The following is a 20,708-nucleotide window of genomic DNA, read 5'->3' as shown; positions in this document are numbered from 1 at the left end:
CCCCAAGAATTGATCGTGAAAAATTTTCGGAAGTTCTGCCCCGCGTATAAGCTGTCTTCTAACTTTTAACCTCATTTTTTGTATTAAATTTCTCGACTTATACGCACTCGCGTATAAGTCGAGTATATACGGTATGACATTTTACTATTTATTTTGTTGGCTGGCAATCATTGCCTCAATCACACATATAATAAGTACATTAAACAACTTTCTTTCTTAATCTACATCCTTTTGGTCACTTTATTGTTGCTGTACTAACATTTTTGTCCAAGACTGTAGATGCAAAAGTTTTTAAAATGAATTCAATTGTAAATTAATCTTTTACAAGACAGTCTACTTACTATCAGCATCCTGAAAGATAATGTTTGGACTCTTTCCACCAAGTTCCAGCGTAATACGCTTTAAATTTGATTCTGCCGCTTCTTTCATCACTATCTTCCCGACCTTTCCGAAGATTTTTCAAAAAGTAAAAGAAAGAGCATTAAATGCACATGTACAATAGGGTGTATCAAAAAAAACTTTTCAAAATTCAATTTGTCATGTTGATAAAAAGTTGCCCCTACCAACCCACATACTACACAAAAAATTTCATTCAAATCAAAAAATATTTAAGTGTCCCGCAAGAGGCCTAAAGTTTATATTTTTCTTCAAAAAAACTTTTTCCTGATTTTTTTTTTTTTAAGTAACAGAAAAAATGCTAAACTTTTTTCAAGTTGAAAATTGCGAGTAATAAAGCCAGGAATTATGGTCAAATAAAAGGTTTTGCTCTCATGCAGCATTTAGGTTCCTACATAGTACGCAAAAATAAGGATATTTTAAAGTACAAGTGAGAATTTTCATTATAAATATATTAGCTTTTAAGAAACTTTTTTTTTGCAAATGTTGGTTTAAAAATTTTTCTGCTAATAAAAAAATTTTGATTTATTTCTTTATGTTTTATAGATAAAAAATATTTGAATTTATTTTCTGGTTACATTGTAAGATTAGTTATATGAAGTTAAAAAATAAATAAATAACTAAATGTTATGAAATAATCTTGTAAACATTTTTTTCATTTTACTACATACAAGTATGAAGTTATAAGAATTAAGTACAAAAAACAAAACACCAACACATGAGTAGAATATTGTGTGTATTATCAAGTTTTTTCCATACTACTGTTTTTAAACAGCTCTAAAAGGATACGTGAGTTTTGCTGGAGGCTTTTTCAGCCTGAAACAAATGATTTTATATCAAGCTATCATTACTTACAAACTTATCAAAATAAACTATTTTGGAAAATTAAAAAAAAAAACTTTAAATATATAAGGAACTAATAATTAATTAATTAAAAAAATATGTCAAACACTTTTCAGAATAGATTTACTGAATTCAAAGAAATGATTTTCCTCCAATAAACCCCCAAATGAAAAAATTTCCTTTAAACTAAATCATCTTACTTCAGTCTCTTTTAAAGCTCATATTAATCCATAATAGTCGATTTAAAATGGCTTTTTGTTTCAAATTTTGGAAATTCTTTTCCATCTATATGAGCCTTGACCAAATAAAGCCATCCCTTTCCTTTGAGCCGTGTACACATTTTGAAGTTACTGCTCATTCTGAACTTTTCCATCCAAACTTTTATCAGATTCAAGTTTTGCTTCGAACCGCGAGCTGTGCAGTGAAATCTCCTAGATTATGTTCTTGTCAGAATTTTCTAATATTCTTAATTGTACTTAAATGTAAAATAGTAATATAGTTTAGTTAATAGAAGTTTTGTCCAGTCCTTTTTACCAGGCCTCCGATTTATTATGAGTCTAAGTTTTCTGCTAGAATTAACTCGCCTATTGACCTAGAAAAGAACCAACACTAGTTTTACTAATAACAAAGCTGAAAGTCTCTCTGTCTTTCAGGATCTCTGTGAGGCACATAGCGCCTAGATCATTTGGCCGATTTTCATGAAATTTGGAATTAGTTTGTAGCATGGGGGTGGGCACCTCGCAGCGATTTTTCGAAAATTCGATTTGGTTTTTTTTCTATTCCAATTTTAAGAACAAAAATATCATAAGATGGATGAGTAAATTACGAAATTATCATAACGTGGAACCGTAACATTGGCACAAGACAATTGGCGAGATACGAAATCATCATAACGTGGAACCGTAACATGGGTACAAGCCGATCGGCGATAAAATTCACCAAACGTTATTTGTAAATATACAGGCAAACCAAAAGATCTTTTAATTTTTCAATTACAAGCAAAGCCGTGCGGGTACTAGTGTATAGCATAAAGAAAGTAAGCATTTTGATTTGCTTACTTAACTGAATGGAAATTTTATATTTTGATATTGTTTTGAATGCTATCGTTCGTGAAAGGTACGACTAGTAGAAAATAACTCGATTTAACCTTTCCACAATCTTTTAAAAGGACACAAACAAATGAGCTCACTTCGGTGGATCCGGTGAATGCCAGCTTATCGACATCCATGTGCTTTGCGATGGAGCCCCCTGCACTGGGACCGTACCCGGGTACGATATTCACCACCCCCGGGGGGAATCCTGCTTCTCGAATCAGCTGTCCCACGTAGAGGGCAGACAGGGGGGTCTGCTCCGCAGGCTTCAGGACGACTGTGTTGCCTGCAGCGAGTGCAGGCGCCAGCTTCCAGGCTTGCATTAGTAGCGGAAAATTCCACTGAAAGGAAGTCGAAACCAATATTAAAACCAGGGTTTGCCAATATATATATATGCTTCACTTGCCAAATCGATTAACTCCATGAAACAAAAAGCCAAGAAAAGAGATGAAGGAGATAGTGTTATCCATAGGAGTGAATGGGCCCTCGTGTTACATTTTCTACCACCACATGGTCAGAAATGTACTGAACCAAATTTGAATATAAATTCACATGCTAAGCATTTTTTTAATTGTCAACAAATAATATTTTAATTTCTAAGAATCTTCCTCAGAATCAGAATTTTCAGTAACCCAAGGTGAGCCCCAGTTACGTTGGATTTTTGCAACTCTACTTTAAAAGTTTTGAGTTCCGACAGGAAGCAAGAAATGTTAAAAACTTACTGGAATAATTTGACCACATACTCCAACTGGCTCGTGCCTGGTGTATGAAAAATAGTTGCCATCCACAGTCAAGGTCTTACCAGAAATTTTGTCTGCGAAACCAGCATAATACCTGCACAAAAGTTAAACCGTTTATTTTACACAATATATAAACATTTCAGGCAACCATACAGCAATAAAAGAAGAAACAATACATTGGTAAATGTATAGAATTGCTTATAAGTCAAGAAATTTCGTACAAAAAAAGTGAGTAAAAGTTTGTGTTGACTTATAAGAAGCGCTGAGTTCCCTGAAAAAAATTCCCTGAACAATGCTTGAAAATAAAAAACACTCAAAAACACAAACATTTCCCTAATTTTAGTCTAATTCTTTTAAACAAATGCTAAAGAAGTAAATACTCAAACATTCTGATACAATTTTACATGGTCCAGATGTGAAATGAAGACTAAATAATTACAGTAATCGACAGACTTCTAGAAAAATGAGAAAATGCCAGGTTACCACCGAAATTACCAAATAGTTGATCACGTGGAAATTAAGACTCATTAAGAAAATGAATGTAATATGCCTACAGCGTAAAATGTTTTGGATATTAATTCAAAATGAAAGCAGCAATTAACGAATATTGCGATGGTGAAAATAAACCCCTTACAAATCACTGAAATGAAACCTTTTGGTACGAAAGCATAAATAAAATATGTTCATTTCATTTCATATATTCCTTTATTTTAAACCTTTATTTTCAAAATTCTCGGCAAAAATTTGCCTATTTCCCCCCAAAAAATATAGGCTCCGCTTATACGACAGTTTTCCATTTTTTCCTAATTTTTAAAATAAAAGTAGGAGGTCAACATCTTTGCAATATCGACTTATAGGCGAGTATATATGGGAGGTTATAATGAAATATAAGAACTAGTTCAGATTATAAAGTGCAGAATGTGACAGTTATTTGATTACTGGTCTCAAAACATTCATGACAAAATTTCACTCCTTAAAATTAAATAGAAACAACAAAAAATTAAAAATACTAGAATGATACCACAGCAAAGGCAACAACAACATTCCTTTTCTAGTTACTGTATTACCCTACATTATCTGGCATGCCGGAAAAAAGCTCCCTGACCAGCATGTCCGGAAATTCGAATTTTCCGGCATGCCGCATAATTTGAGGTTTATTTTGCAATAAAACAAAAGTAAATTTCCCCATTCAGTTCCAATCAGAAAGAAAACCACTGTAAGGTAAGAAATAAATAAATCCCAAAAATAATCTCCCTCAAAAAAAAGAAAAAATGTGTATTGCATGTAATATGTGCTTGTTATTTATGGTAGGTCATTATTAATGGATTTAATTATATGACAATAAAGAAATCAATTCAGAAGCAATCATCTTTAATGCAATTTGTTCATATATCTTTTAATAAAATATTTTAGATTTCCTTTTAGAGAGGTAAGCTTAATATTTCTTTATTGAATAGCTATGGTAAATTCTTGAGCACTGGTTTAGGGACGGTAACTTACTGCTTAAATGTTTGCTGACTTAGTTTTAATTTATTTTTTATAAAGTTACGAGTGGTACCCGCACAGCTTTGCCCGTAGTAGAAAATTAAAAGGCCTTTCGGTTTGCCTGTATATTTACAAAAAATGTATATGGTGAATTTCTCGCCAATTGGCTTGCCCCTGTTACAGTTCCACGTTATAACTTGGTCATTTACTCATCCATCTTATGATAATTTTGCTCCGGAAAAAGTTCTTAAAATTTGGAATAAGAAAAGAACAGATTCGAATTTGCAAAAAATCGCTTTGAGGTGCACACCCCCATGCTACAAACTAACTTTGTCCCAAATTTCATGAAAATCGGCCGAACGGTCTAGGCGCTATGCGCGTCACACACATCCAGACACATATCCGGACAGAGACTTTCAGCTTTATTATTAGTAAAGATTAAACAATATTTTTCTTGTTAAAATAACAAATGACATTGTTAGTAAATATTTTTACAAAATTAAACTTTATTTATACTAATAAGATATGTATATAACTTATATTCATTTTTAAATCGAACATATATTATTCATTGTATTTTTTTTCCAAACCTTGAATTTTCTGGCATGCCGGAAAGGACCAGGCAAGTGTTATTGAAAATCTAGTGACCCCCGAATTTTGAGGCACATTTCACAAATACTGTATTACCCTGCGGGATATTGCAGGGTAATACAGTATTTGTGACTGAATACCAGAACACATTTCACTCAAGGAATACTAAACACTTGAACTTCTCCTTGTATTTCTCAAATTAGAGAACACATATTATCCCAAGGGTTTATGAAACCCACTAAATATTCTCTATTGTAAAAAGTGGCGTGCACTTCAGATAAAGATTACATACTTTCTTATTTTAAAATTACTTGCTCGTAAAAATTAATGTTTTCTTCTGGTTCAACAAAATTTTTATCAGCAAAAGAAAATCTAATTTTTGTGTTAAGACCCTTTAGTTTTCTACTAATAAATTTTGAAGTAAAAAAAAGTAACTTAAGTTAAGTAAAATATTTGCAGTAGCAAAGTTTTGATATTATTTTGGCACAAGACAATGCTGAGAAAAAAAAAATGTTATTAAACATGAAACATAGCAAATAGCTTGCTTCAACTAGAAAACTGAATATTCCTACGGAAAAATGATCTTGAGCCACAAACAAGAACTATGCATTTATGTTGAAGTTTTTAAAAATTGCACTTTCTCTTAATCTTAGACATGAAACTATATCCTTCTTTTGAAAAAAAAAAAAAAAAAAAACATAGTTTACACGCTCAATATCTATTGTATTAGTCATTGTATTCTAAAATTACTTCTAAATTTTGGAATCATAAATCTGAGCACATATTTCGTGCTTTGTGTGACACGGAATTTCAAAAACACAGAGCTCAAGCAAAAATTATTACTTCAAATACTTAATCAAAACATAAGAGCATAACAGGAAATATAAAAACCATTTACCTGAAGACCTTCAAAACCAGATCTAAATCAACATGATACGAATCTAAGAACGGTTTCCCATTATCTAATGTTTCCAAGCTCTGAAAGATAAAGAGGAGGAAAATATCAATACAACATGCCATTAGAAAACTCCAAAGCCTAATATTTAAATAACTAGCTGTCTCAAGTAACCAGTTTGCTTGCCTATTTATACCATTTGGATTTTATGAAATTTACTTTTCATATTATGGCATTTACCTTTTCATTCCATTCCTTTTTTAAAGCATTTCTTTTTACAAGTCAAGCAGTTGTCAGCTAAATCCTGTGGCGCTATAAAAGTTCGTTTTAGCTATCTTTGTCTACTTCTATTTATATCAAACTATTTTCATCAATGCATTTATTCTACATTTCTCTATAATAACTTAATTATTAGTATTTAAAAAATGTAAATGATTTTTTACCTTAACAGCTTTAGATTTTTGACAAATGAGAAAAAAATAATAATTATAATGTAAAAAACACAGACCCAAACGTGTTTATTAAAAATTCAAGACAAGTATTTAAAACTAGTGGCACTGGAATGGCTTTGCCCGTAGTAAAAAATTAAAAGGTCATTTGGTTCGCCTGTATATGTGCAAATAATGGAACATGAATTTCTCGCCTATTGGTTATGTTCAATTGCTCGCCCATGTTACGGTTCCTCGTTATGAAAACTTGGTCATTTACTCGTCCATCTTATGATAATTTTGCTCGCTAAAATGTTCCTAAAATTGGAATAGAAAAAGAACAAAATCGAATTTTTGAAAAATCGCTTCGAGGTTCTCAACTCTATGCTACGAACTAATTCTGTGCCAAATTTCATGCAAATTAGCTGAACGGTCTAGGCGCTACGCACGTAACAGACATACAGGGATCCAGACACAGACTTTCAGCTTTATTATTAGTAAAGATTACAAAAGGTTAAAATAATAACGATTTGTCAAAAATCAAGTAACTTTCAATAAATATAACACAAAAACTTATTTCTTTGCAGCTGGCGTTGAAAATCCAGATCTTCTTCTCTCTTGTAAGAGCTAAGCATGCCAAAGCATTTTCACACTTAAGTCAGGATTGTGGATTGGAAGTTATTTATGTCGATTGAAAATGTTATACAGAACAAAATACACTGAAGTAAGCTAGCCGCTTAAAAATGCAACAACATATTTTGAGGCCTTCTGAAACCCTTTCCCTCAAAACTATGTTACACAGTTTTATTCCTATGTGTTGACAGAGCAACAACATCAGTATTAACTGATTCAAATGCAGTTAAATTTCAGTTAAAACAGTATTTATTTTCAGCAATTTCTGAAGGACTAAAGAATTAGAAGACTAGTAGTTAACTATCAAAATGAAGCAAAAACAATCAACTTGACAAAAAAAAATTTGTTTCAAGATAATTTCAAAGGATTTTCAGATACAGTAAATTCCCGATTATCGGCGGTCAGATCATCCGCGGATCTTTTCACAAATTTTGCTTTTAAACTTATGATTGTGTTATTGTTCACTTTTAGATTTTACATATATTTTTTATATTTAGTGTATGTAGATGCACTATCATCAATGTTTTTAGTTATAATTTAAGCGTATGTGTGAGTGTTATTAACATTTTTTAGCTATTATTTGCACAAAGTATCGTTGTTTACCTATTATTCGGATTATCCGCGGTTACCGTGCCACCCTATTCTACGGATAATCAGAAGTTTACTGTATTTCAAAATGTTGATATTATTTTAGCAAAGAAAAAATGTTGATTTAAAAAACAAACAAGATAAGACATAGATTTAGAAGAAGAAAAAACAGAGATAATAACAAATGTTTCAAAAAAAAAAAAGATCTATATCAGTGGAGCCACACCTCACATTAAGATGAATCTGGCAGGCCAGAATATGCATAAATTTTAAATTTCTTTACATGCTTTCTAGATAATACGGGAAAACACAGAAAAGAGAAGAAAATGACAAAAACCAAGAACTGTTGCTATCAATGCTTAATGTTTCTTTTATTAATGTGAACTTTCCATATATTTTTGAAAACCAAAATCAGAAAACTATTTGCATTAAGTGTTTTTGATGCAGATGATCTGTTGCTTTGGTAGGCTCCAGGACATAGTTTTTGCTTCGTAACATTGAACATTATGGCAGGCTACACGGATCAGCCACATATGCAGGGAAGGCACCACTGGTCTATAAAATGGTTAATTAACTATCTAAGGAAATAAAAACTTTTATCGATAAAGTACCTTACAGGGTTTGCAGACATATATCAGTCGATATATATTGTGACATATAATCCTATATTTATTTTGAAAATATCATGATATTTTGATATTTTTGGCATTTATTTTTCCATTTATGGTATTTTCAATGTAAAAATTATATCAATCGTAGTAATATTGTTCATTTATTATTAAAAGTAACCTAAAAGTTATGTACTATATTTTTATGATGTATTAATACATCATTAATATAACAAAGTAATATAATATTTTTTTAAAGTTTATATTCATAAAATTATTAGTAATGTAAGTTTTCATTCATATTAAAAATGCCTAATTAAATGATTAAACATTGGTTATAAAAAAAAGAAACTGTCTTATTGACAGTGCACCGACTTAATGCATGTATTTTATTTCTGAATCATGTAACTGTAAAAGTAGTTAACAGAAGAAAAATGAGTAAAACAGCTAATGCTAAATGAACACCATTAAAATTGATAAAAATGTAAAATGAGATATAAATAATGAAAGAAACCTTAATTTTAAGTCTACATATTGTAATAATAATTTAAGAAAATAAAAAAGGATTTGAAGATGCATTTACTATTTTGAAGACTTTAGTTTGTGCTGATTGGAAAATATCGGATATCTATCAAAATATCCGATATACAGTGGAACTTCGATTATCCGAGCTTCAATTAACTGAGGTTTCTGTTAACTGAGCCAATAATGAAGTCTATTTTTCAAAAAATAATATAAATTTAATAAAATAAAGTATTTTTAATTTGAGAATAAAAACATTTTCTGGAAATTTGTGCGTTTTTTAACGCATCTTTCAATATTTTACTTGGTATTGCTGAAAAAATATTCAATTGACTTTTTAAAACTTACTACAAGTTATTTTCCATTTTAGTTCTTTGAAATGTAAAACATTACCTTTTATCTATCCATCTTTAAAAAAATATTCTATTGTATCTTTACTTTATTCCATTTGCGATCCTGACAGTTTTATATACCATGTCTCTTATTAAGCGAGAATTCCGACATTCGAGGCACTAGCGGTCCCGATCAGCTCGGATAATCGAGGTTCTACTGTATACAGTAGAACCCTTGTTTTATGCGGTTTCGACAATACGCAGTTTAAGATTTGACAACTTTATTTATTTTACGTGGATCAGTTTCGGTTTTATGCGGATGTGGCAATGCAAACATATAACATTTTTCCCTCTTTCAAAATCCAAACTCCTAAAGATTGCAGATTACGCGTAATCAACTGCATTTTGGTGTGCTAATCAACGAACTTGGGTCACTGGAGACATTTTATGCGATGGGTTCCAGAGCTCTTTCCAGAAGTAAAGTTATTAAACTCACACAGTTCAGAGCTCACTGGAAGAAGAGTGACACAGGAGGCCAAAACCAACGAGGATACTGACGTTGGTAACACACAGTTAACAAAGTTCACATTGAACATTTTGAGCGATTCCTAGACAATAGAAATGATCCTTCTGATTTGTCATCAGTGAAGGGAGATTCTAGCATGGAAATGACATAAGTGATCCCATATGCGTTAAAGCTGCGTAAAGAATTACAGAGAAAAATTCTTAATGACTGCCAAAAGACTATCATAGCCAGCTCCTCTTTACAAACAGAACATGAAAGTAATTTATGTTTTCTTTGTGCATGTTGTGCATAAAAGTCGATATAAGTACACATTAAACTTATCATTCTATTAGTCATCACTACAATGAAGTATTTTGTTATCTAGAGAACCAAACAAATCATTTTAATACTAATATTAGGTCTCAATTTACCCGGTTTCGATTTACGCGGCATTTCCGAGGAATGTAACCCCCACGTAAAACAAGGATCTACTGTGCATCAAAATATCGGATATTTTTGATATTTTTCAAAATAGCGTAATATTTTCAAACCCTGGTCAGTGGCGTAGCTAGACCCGACTTTCGGGGGGGGGGGGGGGGTTACTTACTTTTATATATATATATATATATATATATATAATCGCTTGGAATTTTTTCCTTTTCTTTTTTTTTCTTTCTCTTCTCTCTTCTTTTTCTCTTTTTTTTTTTGAGACTAACGTTTCGGGGGGGGGGGGGGGGGTTTGTCCCCAAACCCCCCCCTCTTAGCTACGCCCCTGACCCTGGTTCCTTGTAAGAAAGAAGAGGGAAAATACCGCTAAGTAATTTCTGTCCCTTTCGATCAAATCCGCCAATCGGTTGAGCAGCCTTCCTCTTTCGGAAGCATCGAGACGTCTCCATGGCGATCCAAACTGAAAAGCGTGGCGGGCCGCTTGCACAGCTTTGTTCACGTCCTCCTGGAAAGGAATTTTCAAAATGTAGAAAGAAATAAAACCTAGCTAAAATATTAACCCTTTGATTATGGCTATGTAGGCTTTGTACAGAGTGCTCCTCTTTTTCATTAGACGCAAAAGAGACTCATATCGTTGTGAGGAAAATAAAGTTTACAGTCGAGTCTCTACTTACACGAGGGATGCATTCCAAGACCCCTCGCGCAATTTTTGCGCACCAAATTTTGCGTTGTGGAAAAAGGTACATCTATCAATTCTTTTAATTCACAAAATGTAAATGCAAAAAAAAAAAACTACTTACCACACCTCCTTCCTCCACATGAGCAATCACACTTCCTGTGGCTGGATTTACAGTGGGGAAAGTTTTCCCACTTACAGATTTCTGCCATTCATTATTAATCAAAATCTAAAACAAAAATTTACTCTGAATAAATAAATACTGCATAGCTTTGCAAACAGTTATATTAAAAAAAACGTCACTCAAAAATCCTCAAAGGGGCTGTCTACGAATGATGTCATGTTTGTTTTACCTTTTTGACCCCCTTTGTCACAAAATATCACATCTCACCCTCCTCCCCTGGTCACATGTCACACTGTTTTTCACAAACAGATTCGCATAAAAATGTGCATTTTGTCACTTTTTGTAACTCCCTCCTTCCCTCCTTTCGTGACTCTCCCCTTCCACCCCCTCAAAGCATGACATCATTCTTAAACCAGCCCACAACAATATTAGAAGTCCAGCCTCATTTGAATTTTTTTTCTTGAATTTTTCAGAAAGGTGTTACAGTCAGACCACGATTAAACGAATTCAGTGAGAACGAAACTTTTATATATGTTAAATGGGGGTTATTCGTAATATCGAGGTGGGAAATTTTTTTTTTAAAAAATTGCACTTACCTTATCTAAAAACCTCTAATAAGCAACTGTGCAAAAATATTCATAATTAGAAAGTGTACACTTTTTATTGCGCTTTCCATGACTTATTACACACTAGTTATGTGAAATTGTAAACTACTGAGTGAGAGATGCATGAAACACACCTCCAGCTCAGTCAATTCCAGCTGAGGACTGCAGTTTTGTGCTTATAAGATAGTATCAGCCCGGCATAGGAGTGACTGAGCTGGAGGTGGAAAACCTCTTAAGGAAGCCAAGAGTGCCAAACAAACTGGTAGCTAACGTAGAATTAGCACTGACCAGACGAGTGACCCAAACAATGATTCGGTTCAACTTGAATATTGCAGGTAAGGCAGGTATATTCAATAAGTTACCGCCCTATAGCCAGGGCTAAGGCAGAAATACATGAAATACACCGCCAGCTCAGTCATTTCCAGCCGAGGACTGCAGTTTTGTACTTATTAGCACTCATCAGTCCCTCCAGCTCAGTCACTCCTATGCCGGGCTGATGAGTGCTAATAAGCATGAAACTGCAGTCCTCGGCTGGAATTGACTGAGCTGGTGGTGTATTTCATGTATTTCTGCTTTAGCCCTGGCTATAGGGCGGTAACTTACTGAACGAGTGAGAGATGTTTGACAATTTCATTGATACTTGACTCGAAATAGTTCTTGACTTCATGGCGAGAAGAAAATGTCATTTGTAGCTTGCTGCATGAGATACGGTTTAGCAGTTTCTAGTCCATTTTGTAGTCTTTAAAAAAGTAAGTTTCAATGGGAGTTTCATTATCACTTTCGGCATCAGAATCGCTATTCATTGGTTGCCCCCTCGCCCATCGAAAATTGCAGATTCCAAGAAAAGTCTTTTCCTGCTTCGGACAATAAGGATAGATCATTTGGAAAGCAATCCAATATATTTCCTGACTTAAATTAACAAAAGAAAAAATTTTCGGCTGTTAAACTAATTTGTTATTCAGGGTTTATTATTAGGTAAATAGGGGGTGTTTGCCTTCATTTTCGTCAGGGGAAAAGAAAAATTCGCTAAATCGCAAAATTCGTTAAACCGGGGTCAGACTGTATTATAAGTTCAGTCTCATTTGAAATTTTTTTCTTGTATTTTTCAGAAAGGTATTAGCTTAACCCCTTAACGATCGGACAATTTTCAAGAAAACGGTCATAAAAGGGTCTATTTTTTTTTATTTAAGAAAATGATATAAAAATAAGTGTATGAACAACATGTGCATTCATTTTTTCATTTTCAATATTTTTTAGATTAAAATTTTGAAAAAATTTAAAATTTTATGAAAAGTCAACAAGCAAGCCCAAGCAAGCAGCGAAAATTTAAGAAATACGTCTTTTATACATTAAAAAAGAATTTTATTAACATTTTGTGTAAAATAAGTAAAGATAATAAATTTTTCTTGTGAGGTAAATTTCAAAGCTTGACATACAGAGGCCAACGTCACGATCTGGTAAGTTAGTACCTAATTTCTTTTCTTCATCTCTGCAATTACATTTAAAACCTGCAATTACATTTAAAATGGACTGGTGCTGCCATCTAGTGTATAAAGAGAGACAGGGTTCATACTCAATTACAGAAATAAAATGAAGGAGTTTTGGAGGAGTTTTGAAGGAGTAAAATGAGATTTTGAAGGCCGTCCTTAAATGCTGCTGCTTTTTTTTAACATATTCGGTTCCTTTCCCCTTTACCTCAAAGTGTTACACTTCACACCTTACTACTACTCCTACTATTGTCACATGTCAATTTTTTATAAACACATTGTTATAATAGCTGTGTGATGTCACTTTTTGTCACCCTTCCTCTTCCCCTTGTCACAATTTCATGAACCCCTCTCCCCCTCAAGGCATGACATCAGTTGTGAATGTGGATGACCCTTTTTTACACTATCATAACCAATTTGCTAAACAATTGTTTTTTCTTAACACAATCATTTAATATAGTATATCTACTTATGTATTTTTAAATCTTTAAATAATAATTAGGCAAACTGACTTTTGCTGCTGAGAGTGTGGTGGAGGGAAAAGCAATCATCATAAAACTTGAAAAAATAGCCAAGCACTATTTAAGCATGTTTTATTTCACTTATGAAAATGTCTTAGTCATCTAATAATATTTTCACCTCAACTTATACGACTTCTATGATCAGTTTGTAAATCACATCTTTATGAAAAAAATAAAAATAAAAAATTACTCCATCAAAATCGTCCTTATACCTTTGGGCTTATGACGCTAAAATATTTGTAGTTCAATCATAATGTTTCATTAAAGTCATGTTAAGTTGACGATCGAAGTATTTTAAGTTACTGTCATAAAGGAAAATTATGTAGTCTTGAACAGGGTTCGTACTTAATTTCAGAAATAAAATGAATGAGTTTTGGTGGAGTTTTGAAGGAGTGAAATGAGATTTTGAAGGAGTACTAATGGGCTGTCCTTAAATGATGTCACACTTTTTTTTCAACATGTTTCATCCCCTTCACCTTCGTCGCAAAGTGTCACACTCGATCTTACCCCTCCTCTTGTCACATGTCATATTTTTAAAAATATATTGTTATAATAACTGCGTCTAATAACATTTTCACCTTCATTTATTTATAATTTCTATGACCAATTTGTAAATCACATCTTCGTGAGGAAAAAAATATACGAAATTACTACATTAAAACTACCCTTGTGGCGAAGATAAGTTGTTGATTGAAATATTTCAAGTTACTGTCATAGAGGAAGACTATATAGCTATATAGTCTTGAACTAAGAAAGAAGTTTTGAAGGAGTTCAAACCAAAATGAAAGAGTTTGAAGGGCCCTTCAAAAAAATTTCCTGAATGAAGGAGCATTGGAGGAGTTTTGAAGGAGCGTACGAGCCCCGAGAGAAATAAAATGTATTCCCGGCAAAATAGTTGAATTAGTTTTAATAGTTTTGTCGCATTAATATTGCACACCCCAGCACGGCAATATCACGGGAGCGAGAAATGGAGGTCGAAACCCCAGCACGGCATTTTTATGGGAGCGAGCAGGAAAGGATTAACATACCCTTTGGTTGAATTACCTATCTACTTTACTAAACTCGTTGCTCATGAAATGCATGAAACAAAATTATTTTTGAGTGTGGTGATTTTAATTCATTTACCACTATTGTAAACTTAATATTTCAGTTAGTGACATTCAACAACTACAATTTCTTAATTTTGTGGTCCCTACACTCTCATAGACATCGCTAATCGTATCCCAAACAAACTTTGAAGGGAAGTGTACCTATTTTGAGTTATATATTGATTTAAATTAATTTAAAAACTGCTAAAATATTTGTAGTTCAATCATAATGTTTCATTAAAGTCATCTTCAGAAGAACTTTTCAAGATTTTTTTACCAAGCAGTCTTAGAGACAGCACGCAGTTGTTTGCCAATTGGTAAAAACCGTCCCGATAGAAACATTTTAGTCAATATTTGCCGAAATGGCAAAAAACATGTGCTTATTTTGTAGGAACCGGAAGTAGCTAGTTTAAATTTTAGTAATTTTAACTCTTAATCTATTTTTTTAGTTTTCAAATTCAAGATATTCAATGCATCATTGAAACAGTAATTTTAATGTTGATATTTTAACTGATTTAGGAACATGCTTTTTATTAACATTATGAATGCAGCGCATAAGACAGTGGAGTGAGCAAAAATAAATAAATAACTTACTGACTCTGGTTTAAACTATCAAAAACAAGTCCTAAAATAAGTTTTTTTTTAGTTGACAAAGAGAAAAACTATGATTCATTTGGAATATAAATATGAGAAAAAAGTAAAACTCACATTAAACCGTCTTCATTAATGAAAATTAAGCACAAAATACTTTGATTTCATTCAAATTTATTTGAATTCACAATATCAGAACACTTTTTTTTTTTTTTTTCATTTCCAAAGAACATACCTTTTTCCACCCCCTTTTCACGTTTTGTTCGACCTATTTAAAATTGATAACTGAGAAATCGAATTAGATCTTAATAGTCTAAAGTCTTAGATGCCTTAATTTAATTACGTATACAACATTTATGTTGTTCTTTTATATAAATTTTTAAATCTAGGCAACTTTCCAGTTTTTGCCAACATCCTGTCAAAATACGATTTTTCTGGAAAAATGACCAACCCTGATAAAAAGAGACAAGATTTTCCATGTAATTCAAACTTGTCACTAACTTTTGTGCAATGAATATCAGGTTCAGTTTGTGGTGCAGGTGAAGCAGAAGAAAAATTAAAGGCTGAAATTCTGACTTCTGTTCTCGGCACACGTTTGAATATATGTCTTAACATTTCAGGAACAAATTATTTCCGGGCTCAAAAGAATACGAATACAAACGACAGGAAAGACAAAACGTTTAACTCCAGAACATCGAACGTTTTTTCTACCGCTTATCTTTTGGTTTCATTTCAATTTATTCGGCGCAATCGCGTAGAAAATATAAGAGACGTAGGTTTGCACAGTTTCTCCTCTTCAACACTCCTCCAACCAAGGTTTTCCGCTGTCTTGGTCCGCAAGGTGCAGCATTGCAAATGGACATGATTCAGTAATTTAAATTTATCAAAATGAAAGGTGATAATTGGAATGGATTGAATTTTTACACGGTAATCAAGGGGTCATTGTTTGAAGCTATTCAAATCTAATCTACTACGCACCGCACTATCAAATTACGTATCGCACGTCTCCGCAACGCGCGGGGGGGGGGGGGGGGGGGGCGGAGTCAGAAGGGGACCTAGCTCTATTTTCATTCAATTTTATTACAATTTTTTGTAAATCACACTTAGTTTGAGAAGCTTATTTGGTTCTTGAGCACCAAAACTTAAAACTTCTTTCCAATATAAGTAGAGATAGAGCCAATTAAGATATCGGGGTGGGGGGGGGGGGGGGCAGGCCGAACATTTTTTCGGGCCGTCCTTTGTAGTCAAACATCACAGTTTTAGCCTTTTGGGAGGCCCCAAATAGCAGGGGCCCTAAGCCATGGTCTAGTTGGCTTATTCAGTTCTTTGACCCTGGAGTATAGAGAGAGGCCCCCAACTTCCATGCACAAAAACCAAACCTTTTGGCCCGGGGAAAAAAGTATCATAATGACCCCCCCCCCCGATGTTACCAAGAACCGGCACTGCCTAGAGTCCCTATATGAAAACGTAGTTTTCATATACGTTCGCCATCATAAATTTTTTGAAGGTTTTTTTTTTTTTTTTTAATTTCAGATTTTATGCGGGAGCATTAGCTCACTTTATTTAAAAAGAAATACGTTCTAAGCGAATCCCTAAATTATTGTTTTAAAAATTCGATGGCCTCCTCCGCAAAATGTTTCGAAATTAATTTCCAAAACATTCCTTCCATTTTTTTATGCAATCTTTGATGACGTTAGAAGAAGAATCAGAGTTTTGAGTGCTGCCTTTTAAAAATACATTTAAAAGTCATTTTTCTTAAACTATTCCAAGCTATCGGGAAATCGAGGCTTATTTTTAATAATTTGATAATTATTTAAAATTCAGCAATTTTTTCGACTTAATGTTCGTTTTTATAATGAGAAAGATAACTATTGCTTAATTATAGAAAAATTAGCGACTGCCCGTGTGCGGTGCACACGCTACGCACCTGTTAGAATCGGCCCACTGTGTAAGTTCTACTTTTTACTTCCTTTTACAAAAAATGAAGCATTATTGTATTCGCGAAAAAATTTTCAGTCAAAAATCGACCTTAATTTCCGTTTTGCTCACCCCCAAATGAATATTGAGTTTTTTTTCGACTTGATCACATGTGGATAAGTGCCTAAGAACAGATACACACACGAAATAACCATTTTTATGATTCCACCCCCCCCCCCTCCAAAAAAAAACAACGAGTTTTCTCGTGACATCTGTATGTACGTATGTATGTCGCATAACTCAAGAACGGAGTGTCCTAGAAAGTTGAAATTTGGTATGTAGACCACTAATAGGGTCTAGTTGTGCACCTCTTTTTGTTGGTTGAATTTGGATGCTCCAAAGGGGATCTGGGTCTTTTGCCCCTTTTTGGGGAAAATCATTTTTAATTTCGATGTAAACTGAAATAGCGTTATAATTTGGCGGACAATAGGCGATATATCGCCAGTCTTTTGGTCTCCAACGTGGCACTTTTTTTTAAAAAATCTAGTTTCAATTTGGCCACGGTTGGTGATATTGAGAGAATAAACTATTGAATCACATTAAAACTGCCAATAATGAGAAAATGACATTAAATTGGAGTAAAAGGCAGTCATGTGATGCACACATCAGCTCGTTTTTTTACCATGTCATAAAAAAAAAATTGTGAACACGTTTGTGCAAGTCACATATTTCACACAACAATTAGTTCTTTTCTATGATTTCTTTTTAATGTGTCAAGGACTTTTCAGACACCTTGTATAAGTGATCTTCCTTTGGAAATTACTAGGAAAAAAATAATAGTGAATTCGCGATAACTCAAACACTACTCTAGTCTTCACTTGACTTTATTCTCTTACAGTGGCGTAGCTAGACCCGACTTTCGGGGGGGGGGGGGGTTACTTCTTTTATATATATATATATATATATATATATTTCTTCTTTTTTTTCTTTCTCTTCTCTCTTCTTTTTCTCTTTTTTTTTCAGACTAACTTTTCGGGGGGGGGGATTTGTCCCCCAAAACCCCCCTTAGCTATGCCCCTGTTCTCTTAAAGCCTAGTGGCGCATGAGGCAGCTAGCGTGGCATTCCATCCCAACCGGTTTAATGCCGCCTCCCTGGCACTCCCCCAGCTTAGCCAACCAAAGGCATTTACTAGTACTGAAGTTTTTATCAAGTCCCGAATTCCTTTGTCTTTAATTCCATGCTAATTGTTTTCAATACTTCAAAGTAAACTTCATTTAACCCGAAGCTTTTTCACAGATGACTCGAAATTTATTTCGAAGGAACGGAAAAAAAGAAACAAACAAGAGTGACTATGAGAGAAAAACTCATTCACCTTCATCTGCAATTCCTGCACATTAGCAAGGGGAACAACTGTTGAGCCAATGTGCGATAAAGGAGTTACATGTGCGGAAAGGAGCATAGCTTGTTTTCTTTACACTTAGAAATGTTGATGGACTACAAATCTGCTTTTAAGCTGTCAAGTTGTCAAATTAACTTATTGTACCTTAATTCAAAGGCTGACCTAAGTTAAGATGCGTTCCCCTTCATTCTTTAGTTCGATCATTTGCTGATAAGTTCCCGAGAGAGAAGAGAAAGATGTCTTTAACTATTAAAGATGTCTAAGTGAAAGCTAAAAACCTTAGATTTAGAAAGTAAAGTATGACATCGAAAGGAATCCAACGTCAAAAGTGGCACGAATAAATGAACCCGAATTTGAAATGATGAGGATGTGCACTTTTCCTGAAGTAGAATTAGCTCTATTCAAGTGGTTCCAGCAGTACCGAAATCAAGGTCATGCCATTCCTATAGTGGGACTTTGCTGCATGAGAAAGCAATGAATTTTGCTAGATACATATATACAGGGTGTTCTGTTTTAAATTGCAAGACCTTTATTTTCGCAACCTTTAGTCCTAGGTGTATATTTCCAACTGCGAAAATGTTCAAAATCAGATGCAGAATTAAGCTACTGAAAGTTTGAAGCAAAAATAAAAATGAGTCAAAAAATACAAAATTTAACTTTTTATACGGGCCCCAGGTCCCCTAACTAATATTTAGAGAAATAATCTCCATTGAAAACTCTTACTGAAACAAAAACCTTAGCATTTGTGCGACCAAAATTTAGAGATATTCCTGTTTAAAGTTTTAAGGGATACAAAAGATAAGATTGGAACTTACCGCCCTTTCAGAAGAATGACATCGTCGAAGTAAGAAAAACAAGGTATTTATATTTTTCATTGCTGTTTAAAAATAAATGCAAATGTTATGCCCTGATACTCAAAAACACACGACAAAACCTCGAACAATTCGAAAAACCACACTCTATGCGCAAGTATAATTTTAAACACATGTTAACTGCTATATTTTCCCTCAAAAGGTGTTATTGCCGGTGAGTGAAAAGTGGTGTATGTCACAAAACGCTGCGTTTAATATCTCCGTGAATATTGGTGGTACTAATTTCAAACTTTTTGTGTTGGAAATGTTTTTGAATGGAGATTATTTCCCTAAATATAAGTTAGGAGACATGGGGCCCAAATAAAAAGTAAAATTTTGTATTTCTTGACTTATTTTTATTTTCATTTCAAACTCTGCATCTGATTTTGAACATTTTTGCAATCGGAAGTATACATCTAGGACTAACGGTTGCGAAAATAAAGGTCTTGCAGGTTAATACGGAACACCCTGTATATATGCATATATATATATATATATATATATATATATATATATATATGTTACTTAACCAGTGGCGGATGGGACAGCATGAACCGGCCCTGGCATTTAGAGACCAGCCGGCCCCTTAATTGCTACATAAAGAGGAGAGAGACAACAATCTACTTTTTACTTTCTTCTATATCTAATATATAGAAGAAAGTATTGGATTCGTGCAAATTTTCGAATTTCGAAGGATTCGAACATTTTGAGGTGTGCCGAGTCCATTTCGACTATTTTTGGAAAATGTCTGTGTGTGTGACCAGTTTTTTGTGGCTGCTCTACAGCAAAAACTACCGCATGAAATCGAACGAAATTTGGTACACATATGTGCCCCAATGTGAACTTGTGCCCATTGGTTTTTGGCGCGAATTCCTCCAAGGGGGGTGGAGCAATGGGACGTTTTTTGAATTACGCGTGATTGCTATTCCTTAGGAAATAACTGCCGGAATCAAACAAAATTTGGTCCACATGTTGCCCTTAACAGGAGCAGGTGCTGATTCAATTTTGGTGTCAATAGCTCAAACGGGGGTTGAGCTATAGAACGTTTTTGGCGTCAATTGTGACTGCTGTATCTCAAGAAATAATGAACGGAATGAAAGAAAAATGTATCGGAAAGTAGCCCTTAGTGGGTATAAAAGCTGATTTTATTTTGGTGTCAACAGCTAAAAAGGGGGTAGCGCAATCGCCCGTTCTTTTTTTCCATTGTGAGTGCCCTATCTCAAGAAGTAATGCTACGTTCTGGTTGAAATTTGGAATATATGTGAATCCATACGTAAACAGGCTTTGGTTCAATTTTGGCGCCAATCGCTCCAAGAGGTGTTGATTTATTTTTATTATCATTAT

The 20,708-nt window shown here is 33.7% G+C and overlaps 1 protein-coding gene across 1 annotated transcript in view; it reads right to left on the bottom strand.

Annotated features, from left to right (window-relative positions):
• LOC129220417 (aldehyde dehydrogenase, mitochondrial-like) overlaps nt 1-15,931 on the bottom strand; it is a 32,420-nt gene extending 16,489 nt beyond the window's left edge. Inside the window, exons 1-7 of the mRNA XM_054854836.1 lie at nt 15,698-15,931; nt 10,905-11,009; nt 10,469-10,609; nt 6,045-6,124; nt 3,053-3,164; nt 2,429-2,671; nt 342-444 (exon numbers count right to left, since the gene is read on the bottom strand). Coding sequence (XP_054710811.1) covers nt 342-444; nt 2,429-2,671; nt 3,053-3,164; nt 6,045-6,124; nt 10,469-10,609; nt 10,905-11,009; nt 15,698-15,811 — 898 coding nt within the window. The 5' untranslated portion in view covers nt 15,812-15,931. The remainder of the gene's footprint in view (nt 1-341; nt 445-2,428; nt 2,672-3,052; nt 3,165-6,044; nt 6,125-10,468; nt 10,610-10,904; nt 11,010-15,697) is intronic.
• Between the last annotated feature and the right edge of the window lie 4,777 nt (nt 15,932-20,708).

Source organism: Uloborus diversus, chromosome 4, assembly GCF_026930045.1.
Source record: "Uloborus diversus isolate 005 chromosome 4, Udiv.v.3.1, whole genome shotgun sequence".
Lineage (NCBI taxonomy): Eukaryota > Metazoa > Arthropoda > Arachnida > Araneae > Uloboridae > Uloborus > Uloborus diversus.
Note: the sequence above shows the minus strand (reverse complement) of the source record. Positions and strands in the feature narration are given on the sequence as shown.